A 23212-nucleotide genomic window follows, 5' to 3' on the forward strand; every position below is an offset into this window, starting at 1 on the left:
TACTTTACATTTTTTGACATCTAACTTTTAGATTTATACAAATAAACCCTACCTATTAATTCTATACCCCCTTAAGCTTTATTTTTGTGTGTATTTAAATCCTAAAAGTTTGATTGATATAGGAATAACCTCTATAAAATTTAAGTCATGTATAGATAATTAATGTACAAAATTAATCATATAAAATTATCGGTATAAATATAAGAGTTGAACGGAGTTCATCGTAAATTTTTAAAGATTAAAAAGGTTATATATATATGGTTCAAAGTTTAGGAGAGTAATATATAATTTAGTCAAAAATTTATTACAACATAAATAATATATAAAGATTTATTAACAAAAATTTTAAATATATAATGTTAAATACATAAGTTTCCTTTTCTTAATATCAAACGGGTGCTTCACAATTTTTTGATTCCGAAAATTTATGTGCACTTTATACAATCTTCTTTTTTTTTATTTTGCCAATTCGCATGACAAAACTGCGGCTCTACCCACGAAAGAAGGGCTCATTGATTTTTTTAGAGTGAAAATTCCAACGAGTCAGCAAAAAGGAACAAAGTAATGCAGCATAATTCAAGTTTTCATGGATGATGATAGCTCCAAAGTCCAAAGAGACGATCTGGGGACTATAAAGAAAAGGTAATGAAAAAATATAGAAAAGGAGTAAATAAATAAATATATATATATATATATATATATATTACACACACACATATAAGGAAGGAGGTTTTTTTTTTTTTGGTGCATATGACGAAGGAGGTTGGTGAAGAAAATTTGGCATTTGCTTCTCCAAAAGGCCATCCCACTTGACGGTAGGAAACGGCCCACAAATCAATGGCGGATCCATCTCACTTTCCTGTGTGCCATACGCACAGCAGAGTGGGTGTTTAACTTGTATTCCTCTTGTTCACTTGATTTCATATTCATATTCATCGTATTAGAATGGATTTTGTTCAGATTCAAAAGCAATCCAAATGAGATTTTGTAAGATGGGATAAAAAAAGAATTCAAAACAGGACGAGATACGAGATTGTCCTAAAAATATCCTGTCTCATCCAATTATTATATATATATTTTTTATTTTAAAAATATACATTAAAATTATATTAATTATGTTATTATACTTATATTAATTATATCAATTATAATTTTAATATATACAATTTTTATTTAAAATTAAAATTTTTTGCATTAATAATTTTAATAATATAAAGTAAGCAGTATATGATAATATTTTTTTATAATATATATTAATTATACTAATATAATTTATTTTTATATCTATCTATTTAATAACTTTTGTTTATATTGTGTTTCTTGCTTTATTTTCATATCTCAATTAAAGAACAAGAACAATAATTTAATATTATACTTATTGGTACTTTTATAGCCCAGAGATAATTGATAATTGCTATCATGATGTGTCATACATTTATAGTTATGATTGATATAATTTAATAATTAATTTTAAATTATTATAATTTATGCACTCATGTTATTTTGATTTTAAACTTAATAAATTATGTAATTTAAAATTTTAATAAATATTATTATCCATACATTTCTTTCACATCGTTTGATTTATCTAGATGACGATATGTCCCAATCTTGTCTCAATTCTATTATAATTTTAAATGGGATGGGACAACTTTTGGAAGGAAATGGAATAAGACAAAAATTTAATTCTTATTTTTTTTGGGTGCTTTGATTCTGTCAACCTCCTACTGCTCATCGGACTTGTACTTTAAAAAAATAATTGAATGCATTTAAAAAATCATGAAAGTAATCAGAGAATAATTAAAAATGTTAAAATATATATATAATATCTGTATCTGCGTCTGCCCCTTTATTTCTCGTGTTAGAGCACGCACATGAGTGTCAAGCATAACGTGTGCATGCGCATGGACAGAGCCAGCATAGCAAGGAGACCTCGGGGGGCCCAGTTTTTTGAAGATTAATATACATACACTTGTCTTGGTTAAAAAAAAAAAAAAAGAATACACATGTATTTAAATATTCATCACAATTATTTTAAAAAGAATATTTACAGATTTGGACTTTCTTTCCTCAGTATCCCAAAAGCTTTACAGTTGAGATTCAAACTGGAAACTGGGAAGAAACTGAATTGTTCTTTCTAATGGGTAAGTTCAGAGATTTGAATTTCAGAATGGATTTTGATCGAAGAACATAGACACCATGAATAAAATTAACATTGAATCACACAAGTCAAATGCAAATTTCCTTTATTCCTGTGCTTGAACTATCCACACCAAATTTCCCCCACACAACAAAAGGCCAGACAGAAAATCAGAAAGCTGATGAGAAAAGTCGACATAACAAATCAGTCACGGTACTGCAACAAAATGGGAAAGATAAGCACCGGCGAGCATCTGACCCAGTTGAACTTGAGCCTCCGTGGTGAGATGAAGATTATCCTCCTTCAATGGCAATCCCTTTGCATCCACACAAACCACATTTGGAAGATTAATACTCTTCTGTGCTTCCCTCACTCTCTCCATGTACTTCTCATCACCTGACGCTATAGCCACCTGTGTCCATCCCAAACTCACATTTCACTCACAATTATATCAATAATTCATTAATATCATTTCAAAGTGTTGACTTTCAGAACACATGGCTCAAGCAACAAGCTACCACGTTTGCATCCCTTTTGAATCTCCTCTTTTTTTTTTTTTGGTTGAAATATCTTGACTCTTATGTAACAGTAAAATGGTGACTAGACTTCTTGATTGAAAATAAAGAAAGTCAATATACAATTTTTTTTTTAAAAGGTCACCTGGATTATTGGAAGCGAAGGCAAATGAAGGTCTTCGCGAACATTCTGGATGAGCTTCTCCATGTGGACTCCGTAAGCCTCGGCGTCATGCGCAACCAACGTGTCGCTCTCTCCTTGGTACCATAGTAACGCTTTGATCTCGCTTCGCTTCGACTTCGCGCTTTCTCTCGCTCTCTTCACCATTTCTTCATACAACTTCTCTCCGCGCGCCCACTCTTTTATGGCGGTGCCGCCCACCGCGCACGGCACCAATGCCAATGCTCCTCCCCGTACGTGCGGCCTCACAGCGTTAGCGAACGACATGCCAGGACCCACGCCGCATACCTTCGCGGCGTCGATATCGGCGTGTAGCGGCTCCGCGGCCGGTTCCCACCGGAGGTGAGCGTTGAGGCGAACGATGGAGGGATCTGGGCGGCACTCCGGCGGAACGAAGCCGTCCCATTGCTTGTGATTGTGAGGATGCCTGATGACGCCTCCTCGGCCGGCCATGTTACTTTGGCCGGAGAGAATAAAGATTTTCAGATCGGAAGGGTTCAGATCGGGAACTGTGCTCACTTCCATGGCTTTCAACACACTAGGGTCTGCGCTCTGTCCTTGTGTCTCAATCGTTGACATGGCTTTCTCAGGCGAAGGATTCAGGATCTGTTCTTAGGAGGAGGACTTGGTATCTGAAGCAGCCTCTCGATGTAGATTTGGACCTGAAAGTTTTGTGCTTTGAATGGTTGCTTCAACCTAAATTCAACGTCAGGACGATTGAACAATTTACGGTGTGTTTGGATGAGGGGAGCCCCCTCCCCCCCCCCCCCCCCTCCCCCATCCTTCAACCGAACTGACCTTTAAAGAGATTAGCATTGGCCAAAATAAAAAATACAAAGGCAAAAAGCCCACAGCACGGTAATTTGACCATGATGCTACAATCAATTTTTTTTTTTTACCAATATACTGTACTTTTAAAAATATTTTTTTCAAATATTGCAAATTTTAAAATTTAACTTCAATGATATGGAGTTTTTTTTTTCTGCACAACAGTAATTTTGTATGATTTTTTTGTTTGAAAAGTATAAAACTTGGCTGTACTTATATTTAAAAAATAAAAAATTAATGCGACATGTGTAGCAAATTATGTCCATCATGACTACATCTCAATATATGATTGTATTTCATAATTTCTCTTCCCTTCTTCCCTTGTCATTAAAGTCGATAATTTAGGTCAAACTTGATAGGTCAACCTAAACACGCTTGAAAAAAATGTAGGGCTAAGTTTAGAAAAAATAATTTTTTTATGTTCGTGCTTATTAGTCCAAATACTGAAATAAAAAAATTTTATTTTTTAAAATATATAAAATATAATTAAATATTAATTAATTTTTTAAGTTTCAGGTTATTTTATACTAAAATATTACATATTTAAGTCATACATATCATTTAAATATCAAAAAATATTTTATATTTTTATAAAAAACATTATTAATTACACCCATAATTAAGAGTATTATTCTATTTTTATTTATACATCACTCCTAATATTTTTATCAAAATCAAGAAAAAACTTACAAATTTCATTAATTTTAAGACAATTAATTAATATTTAATTATATTTTATTGTTCAGGTATTCGGGCGCAATACCTTAATTATCTTAAATTTTATTGTCTAGATATTTAATTAATATTTTTTAGGAAGTTTTAGCTCTCTTTTAGCCTATGCATGTAGTGCTAAATATGAAGGGAAGCATCTGATAAGTGCAACACCCACGTAAACACCAAAAGAAGGCAGCGCAAGGCTGAACTACAAGTTTCTAGAAACAGAGGAAGCAAGTATCTTAATTTTCTTAAAGTTAACGAGATTTGTAATTTTTTTTCTTGATTCTAATGAAAATGTTATGAGTAATATATAAATAAAAATAAAATAATACTCTTAATTATGGGTATAATTAATAATATTTTTTATAAAAAGTATCAAATATATTTTTTGATGCTTAAATGATGTATAGGACTCAAATATATAATATTTTAATATAAAATAACATAAAATTTAAAAAATTAATTAATATTTAATTATATTCTATATATTTTAAAAAATAAAATTTTTTTATTTGGGTATTTGGGCTAATAGACATAGATATAAAATTTCTTTTTCAAGATTAGCCCTACATTTTTTTTTCAGGTGGGTTCAGATTAATTTATTGAGCTTAACTTGAATTATTGGCTTTAACAATAAGGGAAGAAAGAAAGAGAAATTATGAAATACAACTAGAGGTGAAGTTATAATAAATATAATCTATTACCCATGTCATATCAATTTTTTATTTTTTTAAAATATAAGTATAGAACTTGGCACTTTTTGAAAAAAAAAAATCGTACAAAATTTGGCTTGTGCGTAGAACAAAAATTGGAACTCAGTGTCCTTGAAGTCAACTTTTAAAATTTGTAGTATTTGAAAAAATATTTTTAAAAGCAAAGCATATTGGTAAATATTTTGTTGTCGTTGCAGTATCATGGTCAAATTGCCCCACAGCGCTCCATCAACATTTGGTCATATCTCAGGAATGCCCTGACTCAATAATTGCTGCCTTAAAACTGTTAATTTGGTCCCGGAATTACTGCATTATCTTCTACTAATAACTAACACGAATTTGTTCTGCTTTTTTTTGAGTTTCCGTTGTATCCAAGAAAAAAAAAAAGGAAGAAGAAAATAACTAACATGAATTTGGTGTCCTGTGCTTACTGTAAAGTGTTTCTGTTGACCGAAAATAAGACTAACTTGCGAATGAATCCTTCTGTGCATATTAGTTTTTTTTTTTTTTTCTCTCTCTCCTTTTGACCAGACCATAGATTCGCTCTATGGTTCCTCTACCAAGTTAACTTTCATATTGAGATTTTTTTTTTCATTTATTAAAAGGTCAAATTGGGATCCCTATTGGGTGTCACTTTCATTAAAAGACCATCCCCTCTCAGGGACTACGTGTAGAGGCACATCTGTCCATTGGGGGAGGCAGCCGCAGGTTGCCACATATCATCCAATTTGTGGAGCTTTCTGGATCTGATGTTTGTGAAGAATCCTTCCTTCGCATATGGACGCCATGAACTTTCTGTTTCTTTGACTTCTTTGTTAGTGTCTGTAAACTTAAGTTTGGTGTTTGCGATGACAGGCATTGAAAGAACACAAATCTGAATAATCTTCCAACCAAGGTTTCTGACTGCCAAAGGCAGAGCATTAGCAGGAGACTAGTTTGAGCAAGCACTTCAAACCGAAAGCGCTACCACATTATATGAGCAACCTTAAAACAGCTGTGATCCTTCAACCACCCAGAAGCCAAGCAAACACAAATTCTTCAAACGGATCTCTGTCTCATCGATGATTTGTTTAAATGTTACCTTGTTATGAACCAGAATTCACATTGTACGCGCGGTCACAATCTATAATGTGACTTGTGAGTAGTTGTAGATATCAGAAGCTTTCATCAACCACACACCATGCGTTTACCTCTGGACGTCCTAGGTCCTAACAATCACCGCCTCAGATTACAATTTTTTAAGGTTTTCCTGCCTAGCTGTCAATATTTATTGGCAGTCATTGTGAAATCCAAGGAGACAAACAGAGGAAGTTTCTTTCAGATCACAGGTTACAGACAAAGTATTTCACTCGGCAATCAAAAGTAAAATGATTTCCTCACATGGACAAATGGTCATCTTTCTTCTTCCGTGCAGGCTCTAAATCAACTTTAAATTAAACAAGAATATAGATGAAAAAGCTAAGAAATTTTGATCTAAAATTCATGCCTGGGGCTACGATACATGATTGCAATGGAGAGTCAATTAGCTACGAATCATCTTCTCTAGCATGTGTTGAGTTTCTTTCATGGAGGGTCTCTTTTGAGGGACAGGAGAAGCACAGCTAAGCCCCAGCTTGAAGCACCCCAATATAACACGTTCCTTATTTTCGATCTCAGATCTTATGGCCACGTCAGCCACCCTCAGCACCCTATTCCTCTCCTCCTCCACGTCATCACACCAAGGCCATTGGCCTATGTCCAAGTCCGAGACAGATCTCCCGCTGAGAAGCTCGAGCAAGACGATGCCAAAGGAGTACACATCGCACTTTGGGTTGGGTCTGATGCTTTGGAACCACTCTGGTGCTTGATAGGGAAGTGGGTGGGTCCCACCAGAAGAGGACGAAGCCATCGGAGGGAGCTGGTCTTGTACTTGTTTTTGTTGTTGTTGTTGGGTATGGTTGGCTAGCTGGCGAGACGAACTGTTAGCTTTGAGGTTGAAGTTGTTGGAGTTGCAAAGTAGGCGGTCGAGGCCGAAGTCGGTGATGACGGGTTCCATATCAGAGTTAAAAAGGATGTTGGAGGGTTTAATGTTGCCGTGGACATGTTTCTTGTCGTGGATGAAAGCTACGCCTCGTGCTATTCCTCTTGCTATCTTCAGCCGAGCTTCCAACGACAAGCTCAAGGGCGACGACCCTGTTCTTCCTGAATAATTTGTTCACTTTAGTATTAGTCATTATTAAATATCATGAAGAATAATAAACTTGTTTAGTTTTAACGGGGTTACAATCTAAACACAAGAATAAAATTGCAAAGCAGATTGTGCAGTGAAGAGTTACTTTAAGGTTGGCCGGAAAAAAAAAAAAGAACGAAAAGACTTACTGTGACAAAGGTTGGCGAGGCTTCCATTGGGGACATAGTCACAGATCAGGAGCTTCTCATCCACTCCCCAGCAGAATCCACGAACCCTAACCAAATTGGGATGACGAATCTTCGCGATTGTTCTGACTTGGTTTTCGAAATCCTTCATCTTCTCCACCGCGCATTCTCCAATGCCTATCCTCCTCACAGCATACGCTCTTCCATCCTCCAGCACTGCTCTGTACACTATGCTCCCTCGGCTTGTTCCCAGAATATACGCTGACGATGTTAACAACGTCTCTAGCTCCAGCCTCGTCTCTCCGTCCATCATCACCAGCCTCCCTTCTTTCCGGAGATTCTCGTTTTCGGTCGTCATCTCAATCTTCGCATTACTATTCTCTTGGTCGCTGTCGGAGCTCGTCGCTTCCGATGTCTCCTTGTCGTCATTTGCTAACCAGAAACAGGGGATTGTGGGCTTTTTGATTTCCGGGTCTTGTTTCGATGTAGTCTTGATAACATTTTCGGCGGGTTGAGCATCTTTTTTCTTTCGTTGTTGGTAGACCAAGAGAGCTATCGCGACTAAAAGGCCTATTCCGGCAATGTCGCCGACAACGATTCCAGCTATGCTGGATGGTTTGAGGCTGTTTGGAGGCTTATTATGTGACCCGTTGGGGGTTGCTGAACCGCTTGTTTCGGGGTTGGCGTCAATTGTTTTGGGTATGGCTGCGATTGCTGGGGTTGATGAAGTGGTTGCATTGGGCGGGTTTGAAGGAGTTGAAGGAATAGAACAAAGAATTTTCAGGGGCTTTCCGCAGAGATCAAAGTTCCCAGAAAGTGACTCTGGTTTCTGATTAAGCAACGCCAGAGATTGTGGTATTGGACCCGTTAGATTGTTGAAGGAGATATCCATTGTGGAGTTTCCAGGTATGTTTTTGGAAAATTCTGGTGGGATTGTTCCGGAAATTTTGTTGTATGAGAGGTTCAAGTATTTCAAGCTATCCCCACCAAAGTCATCGGGTAAAGACCCATTAAGCAAATTCGAAGACAAATCTAAAATCTGAACAGAGTGAAACCCACTTGGAACTCTACCAGAAAAGTAATTACTCCTCAAAGAAACCAAGGTAAGATTTTTCAAAGTAACGAGACTGTTTGGGACCGAACCAGCCAAGGCATTGTCTGAAAGGTTTAGAAGTTGAAGAGTTTTCAACTGACCAATCGACTCAGATAGCTCACCTGAGATGACATTGTTGGCTAGAGAAAGAACTTGAAGCTCAGAAGCGTTGAATATAGAATTGGGTACTGACCCGTTAAGGAAATTGTCGGAAAGATCAAGCTCTCGAAGGTGTTCGATCATCCCAAGGTCTTCAGAAATCGAACCTAGAAGCTTGCTTTCGGGAAGAGCCAAGCTAGTCACTCTAAACTTGCCTCCAATGTTCGTACACGTGACTCCATTCCACGAGCACGGTGACACATCGCGGTAGCTCCAATTTTCCAGGACTGAATGTGGGTCGCTGAGGATCGAATACTTGAAGGATAGCAAGAGAACCCCATCAGGGTTCAGAGCAAATGACCGAAGAAGAAGAAGAAAATGAAAGAACAAAACTTTACACCCCAAACGAGAATTCTTGGAGTTGAAGTTCATGGTTCCTTGAGATGATTGTGGTGGCAGTAGTGATAAAACATAATGGCAGAAGCTACGAGTTCATCGTGCAGAAAAAGGGAATGGAGAGAGGAGCAAAACGGAAATGGTGAACAACCGCAATTTCCTTATTCTGTTGACCAAATCTCTAGAGAATTAATGGAGAACTATTTCTACGAGCTGCTACTATCTGCATTGTACTTGGTGAAGCAGACAAAGTGGTAGTAAGGAAACCGAAATGATTGAATGGGTAGAGACTACAGAGAGCAACAGCAGAAAGAGAAGATAAAGACGAATTGAACCTAACAAATCAAAAGACAATAAAAGCAAGTTTTATGGTACAGCTCTGCCAACTCTCGCTGTTATGCTTAGAAAACTCAGATATTGGGAGTCATGACTGGCAAAATATAAAAGAGATGATGAGTCCATTTGAAACTACAAGACACCCGAGTGAGTTGGAATCCATTCCTTCCCCACCATTTGGGCGAGTGAAAATTTAATTACTGCATCAACAAATGGATTCTTAACAATGATAAATTTTCTTGTATGTCAATCCTTTCGAATTTCTATTGGCTGATTAAAGTAGTTCTTGATTGGACAAAAACATTTATGCTTTATTGTGTCATATGGGAACCATCAGAATTGCACGAGATAGCGCTAGTAGTTGGGGGCTAGTTTCCGTGCTATTGCAGATTGCAACATTCAACTCTTATTAAACTTGGAGCGACCGCACTTATGCATTATAATAATCTATAAAAAAACTGATCCACTTCTCATCCTCTTTCGTCTTTTGTGTTTTATATTAAATGGCCATCAGAAGATTTAAGAAACATGTGATGGATAATCCTGACTCCATATTAATTTGTCATGAGGATCATCAATTTAGGTCTAACAGCTATGTGAAGAAAGCCACCAGAACTTAGCTAAACGTATAGAAAAAATATCAGCCACCAGATTAACTGCCATCGTTCATTTTCACTAACTTAGACATGATTTTGTGATATATATTTCACCGAGAATGCTTATAGTTTGTGGGAAGAGACAAACCATTCACATTAGACTACCTTTTTCTCAGGGCTTGAGCTTTGTCCAAGACCAAGAGATATGTTAATATAAGCAATAAGGGCCTCTGTTCAAATAAGGCACTAGCATAGAACTTGGACAATCTCACAGGGCAATTCAATAATTTGGAAGAAGCTTAAACTGCAGAAACAGTACCATTATCATAGAAAGAAGATGAGAGGGTGTATTTCAATTTCACTTAAGTATAATTGATTATAAAATTTTTTTATTAATATGATTGATTTTAAATATAATTGATTATATTATGTGATATTATATAATTGATTAATGATATTGATTTTAATCAAAATTAAAAAATAAAATTAAAAAGCTAAATTAAAAATAGAATTGGAAATCGGATAAAATTATGATTTTGTGAAAATATATTCAAACACTTATGTTACATATTAAAATTAATTATAAATTCAAAATGATATTTTCAAAAAAAAATATCAAAACACGTGTTATTATGCATGCCAAAATTAATTATAAGTATAAAATTATGATTATTTCATAAACTATTATTACTTTCTTTGTAATTCATATTTTAAATTATATTTTTCTAAAATTTTATTTAAAAATTATATAAATTATTTTACAAATCATATTTTTAGGTTTATAATTGATTTTGACATATATATAAAGGCATTTAGAAATTTTAAAGAAACATGATTTTGAGTTTAAAATTATTTTAAACATAAATAATAAGTGTTTAAATATTTTTATAAAAATATAATTTTAGATTCATAATTAATTGTAATATATAATAAAACTGGTATTTAAGCCCGTGCAATGCATGGGGTCACTAGGTTAAAAATAATTGACAAAGTTAAGCAATGAGAAAGTGTGATAAAAGAAGGTAAAGTGTTTTGGACGTGAGATTTGTGTTTTAAATTAAATAGACCCTAGACAAGAACAACTGTTAAAATAATATATGTGTAGGGTCCACCAAAATTAATGAGAAAAATTATTGTTGAAACAACCGTTCATTCACAGTAAATTCGACGGATTTTACAATGTATATTGATTATTTGAATATATTTTTATAAAATTATGATCTTAACCTCACAGAGCCTGGCGTCTGGCAGAGGGAAGTTATGATTTCATTGCCACATTTCACACATGGAGAAGTTGGACCCCGTTTTCTCTCTTTTTTGGTATCTGTGAGGGTGTTCAGAGGAAAAAAAGAAAGGGAAAAAGGATTAGTTGTTTAGTTATCTTCTCTTTAATCTATTCATCTGTCGGAAAACAAGGGAAAAGAAATGAAAGATAAAATAATTATTTCTTTTTATTATGCACAAATTTTGTTATTAGAGGCAATCTGCAATAAAACTCAACACTCCGATATTTTTACATTAATTACCAAAATTTAACACACACACAACTGACTGGCTCTCTCTCTCTCTCTCTCACAAGGGCATGTGCATGTGTAATTCTATACATGAGTATGGATTTTCTTTCTTTGCCATGTACTTTTCTCTGTTTGAAAAGGAACGTCAGAGATGGATGAGTAGTGGGGCGAAACTATTGAAGTTCACATGCATTATTAATTTATATGATTATTTTGGAAAGATGTTGAGCCATGATTGGGCAAACTCATGTAACGTAGGACAGAAATTTTACATGTTCCTCCAAAACTGTGCAGAACTTAGAAACCGTGGTCCCCTTCTCAGTCTGTGAAAGGCCTCTCTCTCAGTAACTGTCCTTCAACTTGGACCAAATCTCCGCCCAAAAAGGATAAGGGCGAGCATCTTCTTCTTCTCTCATACGGCACAATCATTGGAAACGCCCGTAAAACAATAAGCAAAACCCTAATCCCCTAGCTTTCACATGCACTGCACAGAATGGGTCTCTGTCAGCCTGTGGTGAAACTCACAGTAAAAGCTCCTCATCACATGGTTCCGATTCCCTTCAGTGACACTTAAATGTAGTAAAAGAGAAACCGAACCAGAGAAAAGGTGAATTATCCTGGCATTTTTGAAATATATGAAAGCAATTTTTTTTTTGAAGCGTGCAACTGTGTAGAACTCATGCAGGTCAAAATTACCTATCATGGGCTGTTTACTTACCCCGATTAATGATGACGTTGGCTACATGTTTACCTGCGTCTGATCAGAGCAAGAAACAACATCAAAGATTCTGGGGTCGAAGACAAAAAGGCTTTTATTATCTTGGTGAATGGAGTTTCCCTCGTGACCCCATGGAGGACGATTCTCTTTGTCCTCCTTATCTCCAAAAAACACAGGACATCATTATGGGCAATACATCTCATGCCAACAAACTAATTTCTTTTCAACGAAGCCCTAGTTGTTGTTTACAGCTATTTATTATCGCTTTTTTGGATGAAATCTGTTGGAACTCTGTGCGATTCAAATGTTCATTCTGATCTCTGAAACGAAGAGGCGTGACAGACACAAACGAAGGAAAAAACAAAGTACTTGTCGTATGATGTGAATATTGACAATATAAGATTCAAATTCATATCATTGGCTCTAATCAAATCTTATAATAGCAGGAGGGAGCCTCCATTTCAATCCGAATATGTCTTTTTTTTTTTTTTTAATTCAATAATCCAAACATGTCATTCAACAGAAGCATTGACGGTCCAGAGGCATCTTTCCCTTCTTAATATGACGTGCTGTAGTTTAGTGTTTTGCGCTCACGTGTCTAACAAAATCCTTCATGCATCTCCGATCGCACGAAAAACTTTGGAATTTAAGATGAAGAAACTCATAATCTGGTCCTTAGATTATTAAACTTATTAACAAACGATCTGTTCTAAAGAGTTTCACTAGTGTCCTTAAGTATGAGTAGTCAATATGATAAATTTGTTTCACAAGTAATTTAATTTGCTACTAGCCCCTCAATACGTCAATATTTTGTCCTTTTATTTTATCAAATCATGTAATTTAATTTTAAAATATTTTCCAATTATATTTTAAAATTTAAACTAAACTGATTTATTTATCGTCAAAAATAAAATATAAAAGAGGGCGGTAAATATATTCGAAAATCATGATCCAGGACGGTAAGGTCAGGTTTTGGGCTTTCTGGACTATGATCTTGGACTTCAACTAAAGCCCATGGGCGTCCTTCTTTCTCTGTTTGGGCTTTAAGCCCAAAACAAGTAACAGCATACTCAATGTCGGAGATCGAGAAGCAGAACAGGTTCAAATATACTCGGGGAAGTGCCTTGTGAAGGTAGGCAACACCTGATACTTCCCTTGTCGCGGTAAGAATGCAAACGCTACTTTCGCCGGCTGCTCGCGCTGGCATTTTCACGGCGATGACGCCGGTCTCGTTGGCAGCTCATGCCAACTCGCCACCTCAGCTCCCGCGACTTGTTCGCAGGCCGAATCCGTCGCCCTTGCATTCTGTCCCCTCTTTCAAACCCTTCCAGTCGCTGGCTTCTTCGTCTTCCTCGTCTTTTCTTTTCGGTTCTGTCTATCGACTAGTGAAGCACCCATTCCACGTAAATGCTTCTTCCGAGGTTTCTACTGCTTTCACTCCCTCCAATGATGAATCAGAGAAAGCAAAACTTGCTCAGGTATTCCCTCTCTCGCACCGTCCTCTTCTATCTCTATCTCGCTGGGGTACGTCTTTGAATTCCTCGAGCTTAGTCGATGAGTTAACTGACTCGTGGTTCTGGATCATTCCATGACCAATTTAAATTCCATTTTAGGGTTGAATATTTCCGTGATCAATGTAGTTTATTTTATGCAACTGCAATAATTATTTATGTGTAACATGACAATTTTCGTGGTTTTGATCTATAGGTTTCTAAGAGACTGGAGAAAACGGCGAGGTATTTTAAGCGTTTGGGTAGTTTAGGATTTTGGGGTCAGCTAGTCTGCACCGTTGTGGCTGCTGTAATATTATCGTTTTCTGTTGTTGTTACCGGAAAGATCACATCTCCAGTTACGTTTTATGCTACTGCTGGTGGAATAGCGGCTGCTTTTGTTTCTGTGTTCTGGTCTTTTGGATATCTTCGGCTATCTGAAAAGCTTCAAAGAACTGCCAATGAGCCTACCAAGGTACTGTTTTATATGAATGGAGCTTTGATGCTTTTAAATACTGAATATTGGAGACCGTATTAGCTGCTGTATGTCATGCTTCTGAATTAACGGTAATCCCAGCAATAGTACTCGATTGTTATATAAAATTGTCTCAACTTTGCTTTCATGAATGCTTTTTAGATTGTATTGTGTAGCAGCATTCGCCTTTATGTTTGGATCAAAGCCTCCCTACATGAATTTCGTTGGCTAGCCTTGGATATACTAGGTGAAGCATCTATTTAGAGTCACCGAGACATGGAATCTTACTTTTTCTTGACATGTAGAAAATGAATTGATGAGGCAACGTTAACCTCGTTTCTTCTCTGCTCCTAATAGTCTGGTGCCTCAGAGGTGGCTTTCTTGGCTGACAAGGGATAATTTCAATGATTCTTGTCAAACATGATGTCTTATCTGTTAAGTGAGTGTCACTTGATAGTTTTACCTTTTTCTTGTGCTTTCAGGCTCCCGCTCGGGCTGATGTAGTAAAGAGCTTGAAGAATGGCATAGTACTGAACATTTTGGGAATGGGTGCTGCTATTCTTGGCATGCAAGCCACTGTTGGATTGTTGGTCGCCAAGGCTCTGACTTCCTCGGCAAACCCATATTATCAGGGAATCTCTCCTGGATACAACCCTGTTCTTGCGTTGGATGTATTTTTGGTGCAGGTAAAACTTGTTGGTTCAAGTTGACTACTGATATAACCTGTTATTTTTTTCCAAGTGAAATATGATAGTTGGAGACTTGGATCTTCAATAACAATATGATTGAGATAAAATAGCTAAATTGACATATTGGAAAGAGCATCACACATGGTTTGCTTCAGTATCTTAGATATACTTGCAGCCCAATAACTTCTAATTGTTTAAGAATTTAGCTTTTACTATCTGGCCTTTAGCAATATGAGAAAAATCTTAGCTGAAATTAGTCATGTTGCTGAACTGTGGGCTAATGGCAAATGATCTAATGACACATGCAGTTTGCTGTGTACAAATAACTATTTGTTTAACAAGTATCAACTACTTTTTTTTTTTTTTTAATTAAGTGATTAGTACAATCCTGCAAATGTACAAGGTCAATCATAGTAATAAATTACATGAAGTAGTTTAGAGTTGAGCCTAATAGGTTACAGTCACATTTATAATTAATTTCAACCAAAAAACTAAATAGAGTTTAGAAGAGAATAAAACTAACCAAGGCACTAACACATAAAATTGTGGTTCAATCATTGGCAACAGCACTAGGGAATTGGGTTCACTTAGTTGAGGGGATAGATTATGAGCTTGGACTTTTAATAGTTATAATGAGAGTCATTATGATTGTATCCTACTAATCTGTCTGCCTAATAGGTTGTGCCTAACTAATCAATAATCATCTTTCAGCTAATGACCATGTTAGTCATATCCATTAAACCGTGATCCTAAGCCATCACAAACTCCTACATCTATATCCAGCCTAAGTTGCTTATGTCCATCTTCATAGCCCTATGCTTCACTTCTCAGTCCATTGCAAACATTCTAAGAGTAACTACATGGTTGCCAGTCCTATAGTTAACAAGAATTGCCACTAAAAAGAAAAAGAATACAATAGGGAGTCTTGTTCATATGTAACTATGGATCAAAACCCACGAGTCACAAAATCATTATTCAATTAGACTATCCAAAGCTAAGCTACATTTCTGCCTCTAGCTTGGAGATTTAGCAACACCTAAATGAGAGATACCATAAAATCATAATTCTAAAATCCCTAAACATCAAATTGATGAGAAATGGAAAGAAAAACCTAGGTTTGATTGGCAGGAATGACATTTTTTGTGTGTCTCTCCTTGATATCTCCCCTTAGAAAAGCTCCAAGAGTGGCTATAATAGTGTATTTGGTCATCTCCTAGAGTTTAAAGTCGAATCCCTCTTTCTCTCATTTTGTTTCTTTATTTAGAGATACTTCCTTAGGTCAAAATCACAGAAAAACTCATCTGCACTTCTACTTCCAGCATATGTCTTATCTCAACTGGTGCTGGTTCACCTGGCCTAATTCTGCTAGTTTTGTGCTGTGGGCGTGCATGTTTGGCATAGCAAGTGCTAGTTTGAGTTACCTTCTGCTTTGTTGGCTTCATTTTATGTGATTTCGGTCTTCTTTTCATTTAGTTAAGCACCGAGGGGCTTCTTGCATGTATGGGTGAATGAAAACATATATACCCTTGAAATAGTAATATTTTGTTACATTAATGACCCAAATGGTTCTAATATGAATGTAGAAAACTAGAAATTGCAACCATCACTTGGGTGAATAAATTCCAGTGTTCAGAGCTTCTTTATTGACTCACTTGAATTCATCGGAAGCAGTAGCCATCTGCCCATGTTTGATTTATTGGTGCCGTGTATTTATTCTTTGCACTCCAATGTCACAAAGAGACTCAAAAACCTATAAGTTAGTGGAACGAGCTGTGCTGTTGAACATTTGTTTTGTCCTTGTTTGACTTGCAGGCTTCAGCAAACACAATTCTTTCTCATTTCCTTGGGCTTGTTTTCTCACTGGAGTTGTTGCGATCAGTTACATTGCCTCCTTCAGAAGGCGTTCCAATCCCCAAGCTTGCATAAGGCATGGAAGAAGACGAATACGATGTAATTACAGTTAAATATGTATACTCCTCGTTTGTAGTGGTTATTATCGTGATGAATTTTGTTACCATTTTAGATCTCACGCATTATGTCTTCGTGTTCCAACATGATGGTAGCTTTTCATGTAGAAGCAATGCCAGAACATTACTCAGAAAGTATATGTATCATTCAATAATTGATTTCATTTCTGGATCAGTTTTTCGGTTGTCCAACAAAATACGCGAGCTTTTTGGCTTTCCTGTCTGATGGGAGAGTTCTTGTCATGCGTTAAACATTTGGTAATGCCATAGACGTAATGTGCTTACCGTCTTGTGCAATTCTAGAAAATCTTGCTGTTAAGGTAGTAATCCTAAGTCCTCACTGTCGGGCTACAAGTGTGCAAATCTTCTTTTTCGGCCAGAAACGGTGGGCAATGTTACCTTCGCTTCAATGCACATGTAAAAATCTACAAAATGATGCGTTTCTAAAATGTCGGTCTACGCAACTGCATATGGAGCTCCCAACACGCTATATATTTTTCCCCGAAACGTTGGACAGGTTGTTTACTATTTTTGTCCTTAACATCGGAGACTCATTTCGCGCAAATCAATGATTGAATTTCATTTTGTACAATGATTCGTTTGACTTGCATTTCTAAGGCAGACCTTAAGGCTGAAGCAGATATGGATTTAACCAATTCTTTTAAATTCTCGCCTTTAATTTTAGTCTTTTTCACTAGCCGTTGCCATGTGATGACAAGCGTTCATCTGATGTGTAATTTTAAATTTTTGCCACGAAATTTTTTCATTAATGAAGCGTCTGAATACATTATAAATTTAGCAAAGAGTATCAATTTCAAAGATCACCTACCTTCTGAACATAATATCAATCGTAAACAACTGGAGATCCGGGTTAACTTATTCACAATGGCTGGAGCAAGCTGGGAACCGTGCACAACTCCGACTAACTTTTTTTTTTTTCCTTTTAGGTCAAGGCTTTGTAGCCAATGAATGCCAATAATAGAAGTGCAAAAACATATTTCAAGTGACTGTCAGTCTGTCATCTTCAATGAGAAAAGTAGTGGCTACCTAGTATAACTGTTTGACTGTCTAGTGCACGGAGTGGTGACCGCCGAATGTTTTTTATGGGAAATATGTGGAATATGGAACAATTATGGCCAAACTAAACTTGTGGCCAACTAAATGCGTGCTATCCTCATATGTTAAACAATGCCAACCCAAATATGGAGAAGGACCAATTTTTTTGAGCGAACATGCTTCAATTAAGTTTTTGGGTAGACCACTAAGTGCAGAGTAAAGGCACAAGGTATGATTCTTTAGCCGTACGAAAGAGATCATAAATTCAAGAGCTATATGGTGCCCTGTATGAAAAATAATAGCAAAGTCCCCCCCCCTTTTTAAGTAATGCAATTACTCAACGAACTTTTACATGATCAATTTTCAAGAACTATTATGACAAGTAATAGCCGACCCCACCTAGTGGGATAAAGGCTTGTTGTTGTTGTTGTATTATGACAAGTAAGAATATATCACATATCCAAGCCAAGCAAGCTCTAGTTTTTTTAGCCAAAGCCATGCATGTCACAGTTCTAAGGATAAGCCCAGTGTCAAAATTCATTTGAAAAAAAAAAAAAAACAAAAAGGATCTCGGCAGGGAAACATAAGCGGTCAGACAAAGAATCATCACCTATTATAAAGCTACTCGTCAACTCCTGCTTCTGAAGAACTAACACACCATCTAACCATGAATATAAACAGCAACATCCCAGCAAAAGGACAATCTATAGTACTTGATATCTTGAGCATCCATTTCTACACCCCCTAGCTAGGCTCAGGGATCCACTTGCACCCTGAATATCATTCATAAATAATGAACAAAGAAAAAAAATATCATTCATAAAACTCACACTTAACGAATTAAAACACACAGATCAGATGCTTTATTTAAAACATCTATTGCATTTAGTCTTGACAACGAGCAACTGGAAGTTACATGGATATGAAAATATATAGCATCAATTATATACTATCAAGAAATAACACATTAAACACTCACACGATCATTCTCAATTTCTAATTAGATAATGCTCATTACCCTTTTTAGACCTCTTTTACATCTTTCTAATTTTCTGTCCTTGCTACTAGAGTCATATGCTCTCTAAGTTGATAAAACTTTTATAGTGATAACAGTTTATTTATTATGGTAAGGCATCATAAAACGTATCTGAGAAAAGCACAAATTACTGGCAAAACACGAAGAGGAGTTGATGAGGTGTAAAATAGACAGATGGGCAATGGCATTACACTTTCTTTTTGTTCTTCTTTAGGTCAGACTTTGCTTAAACATCAGTTTCAAAAGCATAGAGCTGTCAGTTGAAAATTATCGTCAGAAACAGATAAATCATGATTCATGAGACTCGGTGGTCATGATACACAAATACCTAGCATGATGATTCTCCCATACTGGAGGCAAAAGTAAAATAAGATGATACATACTTGCATAGTCGCATGCATGGGCATTGCATTACTTAGTAGACAAATTGCTTGTCAACATAATCAAGCAAGAGTTAATTTTACGTTAACATGCGTTATCTGCATCAAGCACACAAGTAAACGGATGGTATGCGCTTACCTACTCCATCTTCTTTAACTTGTTTGAAGGTATAAAAATCTTGCGTAGAACACTGCCGTCTAATTTTCCACACTGAATCTGAATTTTCCTATGTATCATATACAACTTGTCATCAATATGGTCCTGGTACTTGTCATACAACACAGGAACTGACAAGCTAAGAAGAACGCCTGTATGAAAATAATTGAAATATTAGAAGCAAATAAACGTGCAGAGAATTTTCAAAATGCAATATGGATGTTTAACCAAAACTATAAAAGCAGAGAACTTACAGGTATAGACTAGAGTCAGAAAGTTGAACAGACTACCAAAAAAGGAGATAAGCAACAATGCAGCTGTAATCTGATTTCAAAACTCACATTAAAAAAATGTCAATGTAAATGCTGCACTAAAAGGGAAGTTCATCAAGTTATGGTGACAAGTGAAGGAAAAATTTTCATCCAATAAAAACAAAAAGTTGGGTTTTTTTTTTGGGGGGGGGGGTTGAACCCTGCACCTGAAGGCAAAGTATCAAATTTCTCTCAATTGCTATTTCATGTGCAATTGACAAAGCCCGATTGATCCAGATTTGCAGTTCATCTGCAGCCTTAGCAACAGACTCCTCAGAGATTTCCATATCAGGAAGAGGAGGGAGAGGTCTGCAACAGTTTTTTTCCAAAAAAAAAAAAACAATTTCAAATGAAGAAAGGATAATGACAACTTAATCTCTTGTGCAACTTTCATAACGCACCCAAAAGGGGAAAAAAAAAAGAAAAAAGAAAAAAAACCTCGGTCAAAGAAGATTCATTTTCAAAGCATCCAGATACATTTTCTTTCAAAGCGATTACATCTAGCCTACCCCTTTCAACTAAACATAGAAGAAATAGCAACAATCTTTTCCACCGAAGATATCGAAAAAACTCATTAATTTCCTTTAAGGACACCAAGACTATAGGTTGAAGGGATTGCGAATTTCAAGGAAGTAAAATGGAAATACCTATTGAGAAGGGAAGCAGCTTTGGCCCAGAAAAAGAGAATCACGACCAGTAGCAATAGAACATTGGACACAAAAGACAAGAGATTATATCCGGCGCGCTCAAATAGGTACCACATTGCCGTTGACGAAACCAGAACCATAACCCCTCCGCACCAATTCTTCCAAAGCAAAACGTCCGCAACTGAGAGAGTTAATAAATACAAATTAATCGATCTCGATTTGCAGAAAATGGTAACAAAGGAAAGCATTAAATATGAGGATGACCAATAACAAGGCAGGACGTTGGATGGAATGCAAGATCATTTCCTAACTATCTCTAACACAGAGAAATCAATTTGGTCACGTGGCTAAGAGAGAGAAAGATCGAGAAGGAGAGAACCTAGACCACCGCCGAGAGCCTGGTGAACGGATATCCGAAAAGAAGGTTCAGATTCTCCCATGGCGATTAGGGCTTGCGTGGGAGAAAAAGGAAGAAAATAAAATGCGAACGATTTATTTAATTTTCAATTGTTTTTGAAAATAGTTAGATTCAGGCAAGCAAGCGACTGTGGAAGAAGCCGTTGAGGAGTCGCAGCGTCCAGGACTCGGAACTCAGAAATGCTGAGGGCTAAAGCTGGAGAGGAACAATCCACAATTCTCTCTCCCCGATTTCTTGCCCTTTGAGGCTTCCATGTGAAAACGACATACATGCACCATGTCCGTTCAGGGCTGGATATTGGGCTTGTTCGGCCCAACGAACAGCCTTATGAGTCATGGGTGAATCCTGCTTCAAAGGTTGCCTGTTTTGAGCGGGCAACAAAATAATTTAGATATTGTATATAAAAAAAAAAATACACAGTAAGTTACGAATACTATGTTCACGAAAACAAATTATATGCACAAGTTTAATTCAGTGACAGTACAATGTATGCTTTATAGCGTTCAGGGCACGCGTTTTTTTAGACCAGGAAAAGAAGAGATAATTTGAGGTTATCACTTATCGTTGTATGTGATATTTCTGGCGAGGCAACAAATTATTAAAATTGATCAATGCTCCGAATCACGTGTCCCAAATGATCGTAGTTTTCATTTTACGCTATAGATTTGTGCTATTATTGTCAACGCTTTTTGAGATTATGCGTAATCACTATGATCAAGTAAGTCTTGACAATGTATCGGATTCATCATTGGGTGAGCAAAAAGCTCGCCTGGTAACTTCGATGCCAAACGCATGCTAATGAGAACTCTAGGTAGGTGGTAGCTTTAGTTTATCATTACCTCCAATGGAGCAATTGAAATGTGCAACTTCTCATATTATTCAGGGCTTGAAAATAACAATGACGGTGAATATATATATATATATATATATATGGGACATCTTAGAGTTAGAGATTAATTTGTTCTCACGGGGTGGACACATGTAGGGATGATTTTAAAAGCGTACGCCACTTGTTGAAATAGAGCATTTGATAGGGGGGAAAGCCATGGCCGCATATAAAAGCAGAGTGCCCTAACGAAATCAAAGAAAACCTATATATGCGTGTGCTGCTTTATTTGCCGGCTACTGAATAAATAATGATTTATCAGAGACCTAACTCAGCTGATAACCCTATAAACTATTTATTTCTACCTGTAAATGAATGCAATGCTATCCGGTGGGGATCAAATCCTGCAAGAATCAGAAGAGGTGGAAGCAAACATAATAAATTTATCTGTAGAGGAAAATTCCTGGTAGGTTCCCAATCACGTGACAATTAAGCGCTGCCCATAATCCAATGCCTTAAACTTCGAAGAAGCAGTGCGTTTTTGGTTAAACAAATTCGTGCTATTTCACTATTTGGTCAGACTTTGCCGTCTCGTCCAATTTTGCAGTCAGCCACATGATCGCGAACCTGCATTCCCCATATATATTATTACGCCATCGTCATTAATAAATCACTATTACTGCACAACTGCACCACGGGCCATGATCCTCTATCCATTTTCTTGGAGTTTTCTGTTTCCATATTATATTAGTATATATAAAAATCTCCCAACAAAATAATAAACACCACCATACTGGACACTCATTCCGGAACACAAATTTTGCCATTTTTGTTGTTTAACTTATAAATAAAAAAATACTTTCATTGTTCAATATATTATAAAGCAATTGTAATCAAATTATACCTTCAATGAATTAGTTAATTATTTTTAAAATTATAAATTATTTTTATATTTATTTTTATTTAATAAGATGTCCCACAAACCATATTAATTACATCATTTAATTAAAAAAAATTCTCAAGTGAAATTTTACATCTCAAACAACGAGCATGCAATTGATAATGAGTTGTTAATACTGGCAACCAATGATGATAATAGTTGATCAAGGTAACCGTAATTTTTAATAATAAAATGTAATGTATTTTAAAAATGAAAAGAATAAAATGAAAACAGTCTTAAAATGTTTTTATTTTTATAAATAAAAATGAGAATAATTTTTAAAATGATTAAATTTAAAACATTTATCAAAATAAGTATTGTTAATTTTTTATTGTCGAAAATATCTTTACAATTGCGTAAGACCAATCTTCCATTAAAAAAATTATATTTAAAAACAGAAAGTAAACTGGACTTAGACTCTTGGCTTCAATGGGTGCGCGCATCTCTCTCGGTTGAGCCTGCTCTCTATCTAAAAGACTGCTTTTTAAAATGAAATGACAGGAAAAAGCACGTGAGAGCCTTCGCAGTGTTTGGGCAAGAGGATATGCAATACCGTCCGTAAGAGGTGTCCGTTCGATGTGGGGGTTCAAAATCCAGGGGTAGTTGGTGACCGCCTCGT

The 23212-nt window shown here is 36.1% G+C and overlaps 4 protein-coding genes across 4 annotated transcripts; 1 reads left to right on the forward strand and 3 right to left on the reverse strand.

Annotated features, from left to right (window-relative positions):
* Positions 1-2229: 2229 nt before the first annotated feature.
* On the reverse strand, positions 2230-3614 carry LOC129286824 (probable carbohydrate esterase At4g34215). Its single transcript, XM_054922886.1, has 2 exons — positions 2801-3614; positions 2230-2552 (listed from the first exon to the last, which is right to left on the reverse strand). The coding sequence occupies exons 1-2, from the start codon at positions 3413-3415 to the stop codon at positions 2349-2351; spliced, it is 819 nt and encodes a 272-aa protein (XP_054778861.1). The 5' UTR covers positions 3416-3614; the 3' UTR covers positions 2230-2348.
* A 2776-nt stretch (positions 3615-6390) lies between these two features.
* On the reverse strand, positions 6391-9413 carry LOC129286823 (receptor protein kinase-like protein At4g34220). Its single transcript, XM_054922885.1, has 2 exons — positions 7453-9413; positions 6391-7275 (listed from the first exon to the last, which is right to left on the reverse strand). The coding sequence occupies exons 1-2, from the start codon at positions 9071-9073 to the stop codon at positions 6617-6619; spliced, it is 2280 nt and encodes a 759-aa protein (XP_054778860.1). The 5' UTR covers positions 9074-9413; the 3' UTR covers positions 6391-6616.
* A 3893-nt stretch (positions 9414-13306) lies between these two features.
* Positions 13307-16997, forward strand: LOC129285332 (protein TIC 21, chloroplastic-like). Its single transcript, XM_054920967.1, has 4 exons — positions 13307-13679; positions 13909-14166; positions 14649-14852; positions 16668-16997. Exons 1-4 carry the CDS (start codon positions 13371-13373, stop codon positions 16779-16781), a joined length of 885 nt encoding a protein of 294 aa, XP_054776942.1. The 5' UTR covers positions 13307-13370; the 3' UTR covers positions 16782-16997.
* A 1321-nt stretch (positions 16998-18318) lies between these two features.
* Positions 18319-21071, reverse strand: LOC129285940 (reticulon-like protein B11). The gene is made up of 6 exons (XM_054921935.1): positions 20789-21071; positions 20410-20590; positions 19930-20071; positions 19706-19775; positions 19434-19603; positions 18319-18651 (listed from the first exon to the last, which is right to left on the reverse strand). The coding sequence occupies exons 1-5, from the start codon at positions 20847-20849 to the stop codon at positions 19434-19436; spliced, it is 624 nt and encodes a 207-aa protein (XP_054777910.1). The 5' UTR covers positions 20850-21071; the 3' UTR covers positions 18319-18651.
* Between the last annotated feature and the right edge of the window lie 2141 nt (positions 21072-23212).

This window comes from Prosopis cineraria, unplaced genomic scaffold, assembly GCF_029017545.1.
Source record: "Prosopis cineraria cultivar Desert tree isolate PC_DT_omini unplaced genomic scaffold, ASM2901754v1 PC11, whole genome shotgun sequence".
In the NCBI taxonomy this organism is placed as follows: Eukaryota; Viridiplantae; Streptophyta; class Magnoliopsida; order Fabales; family Fabaceae; genus Prosopis; species Prosopis cineraria.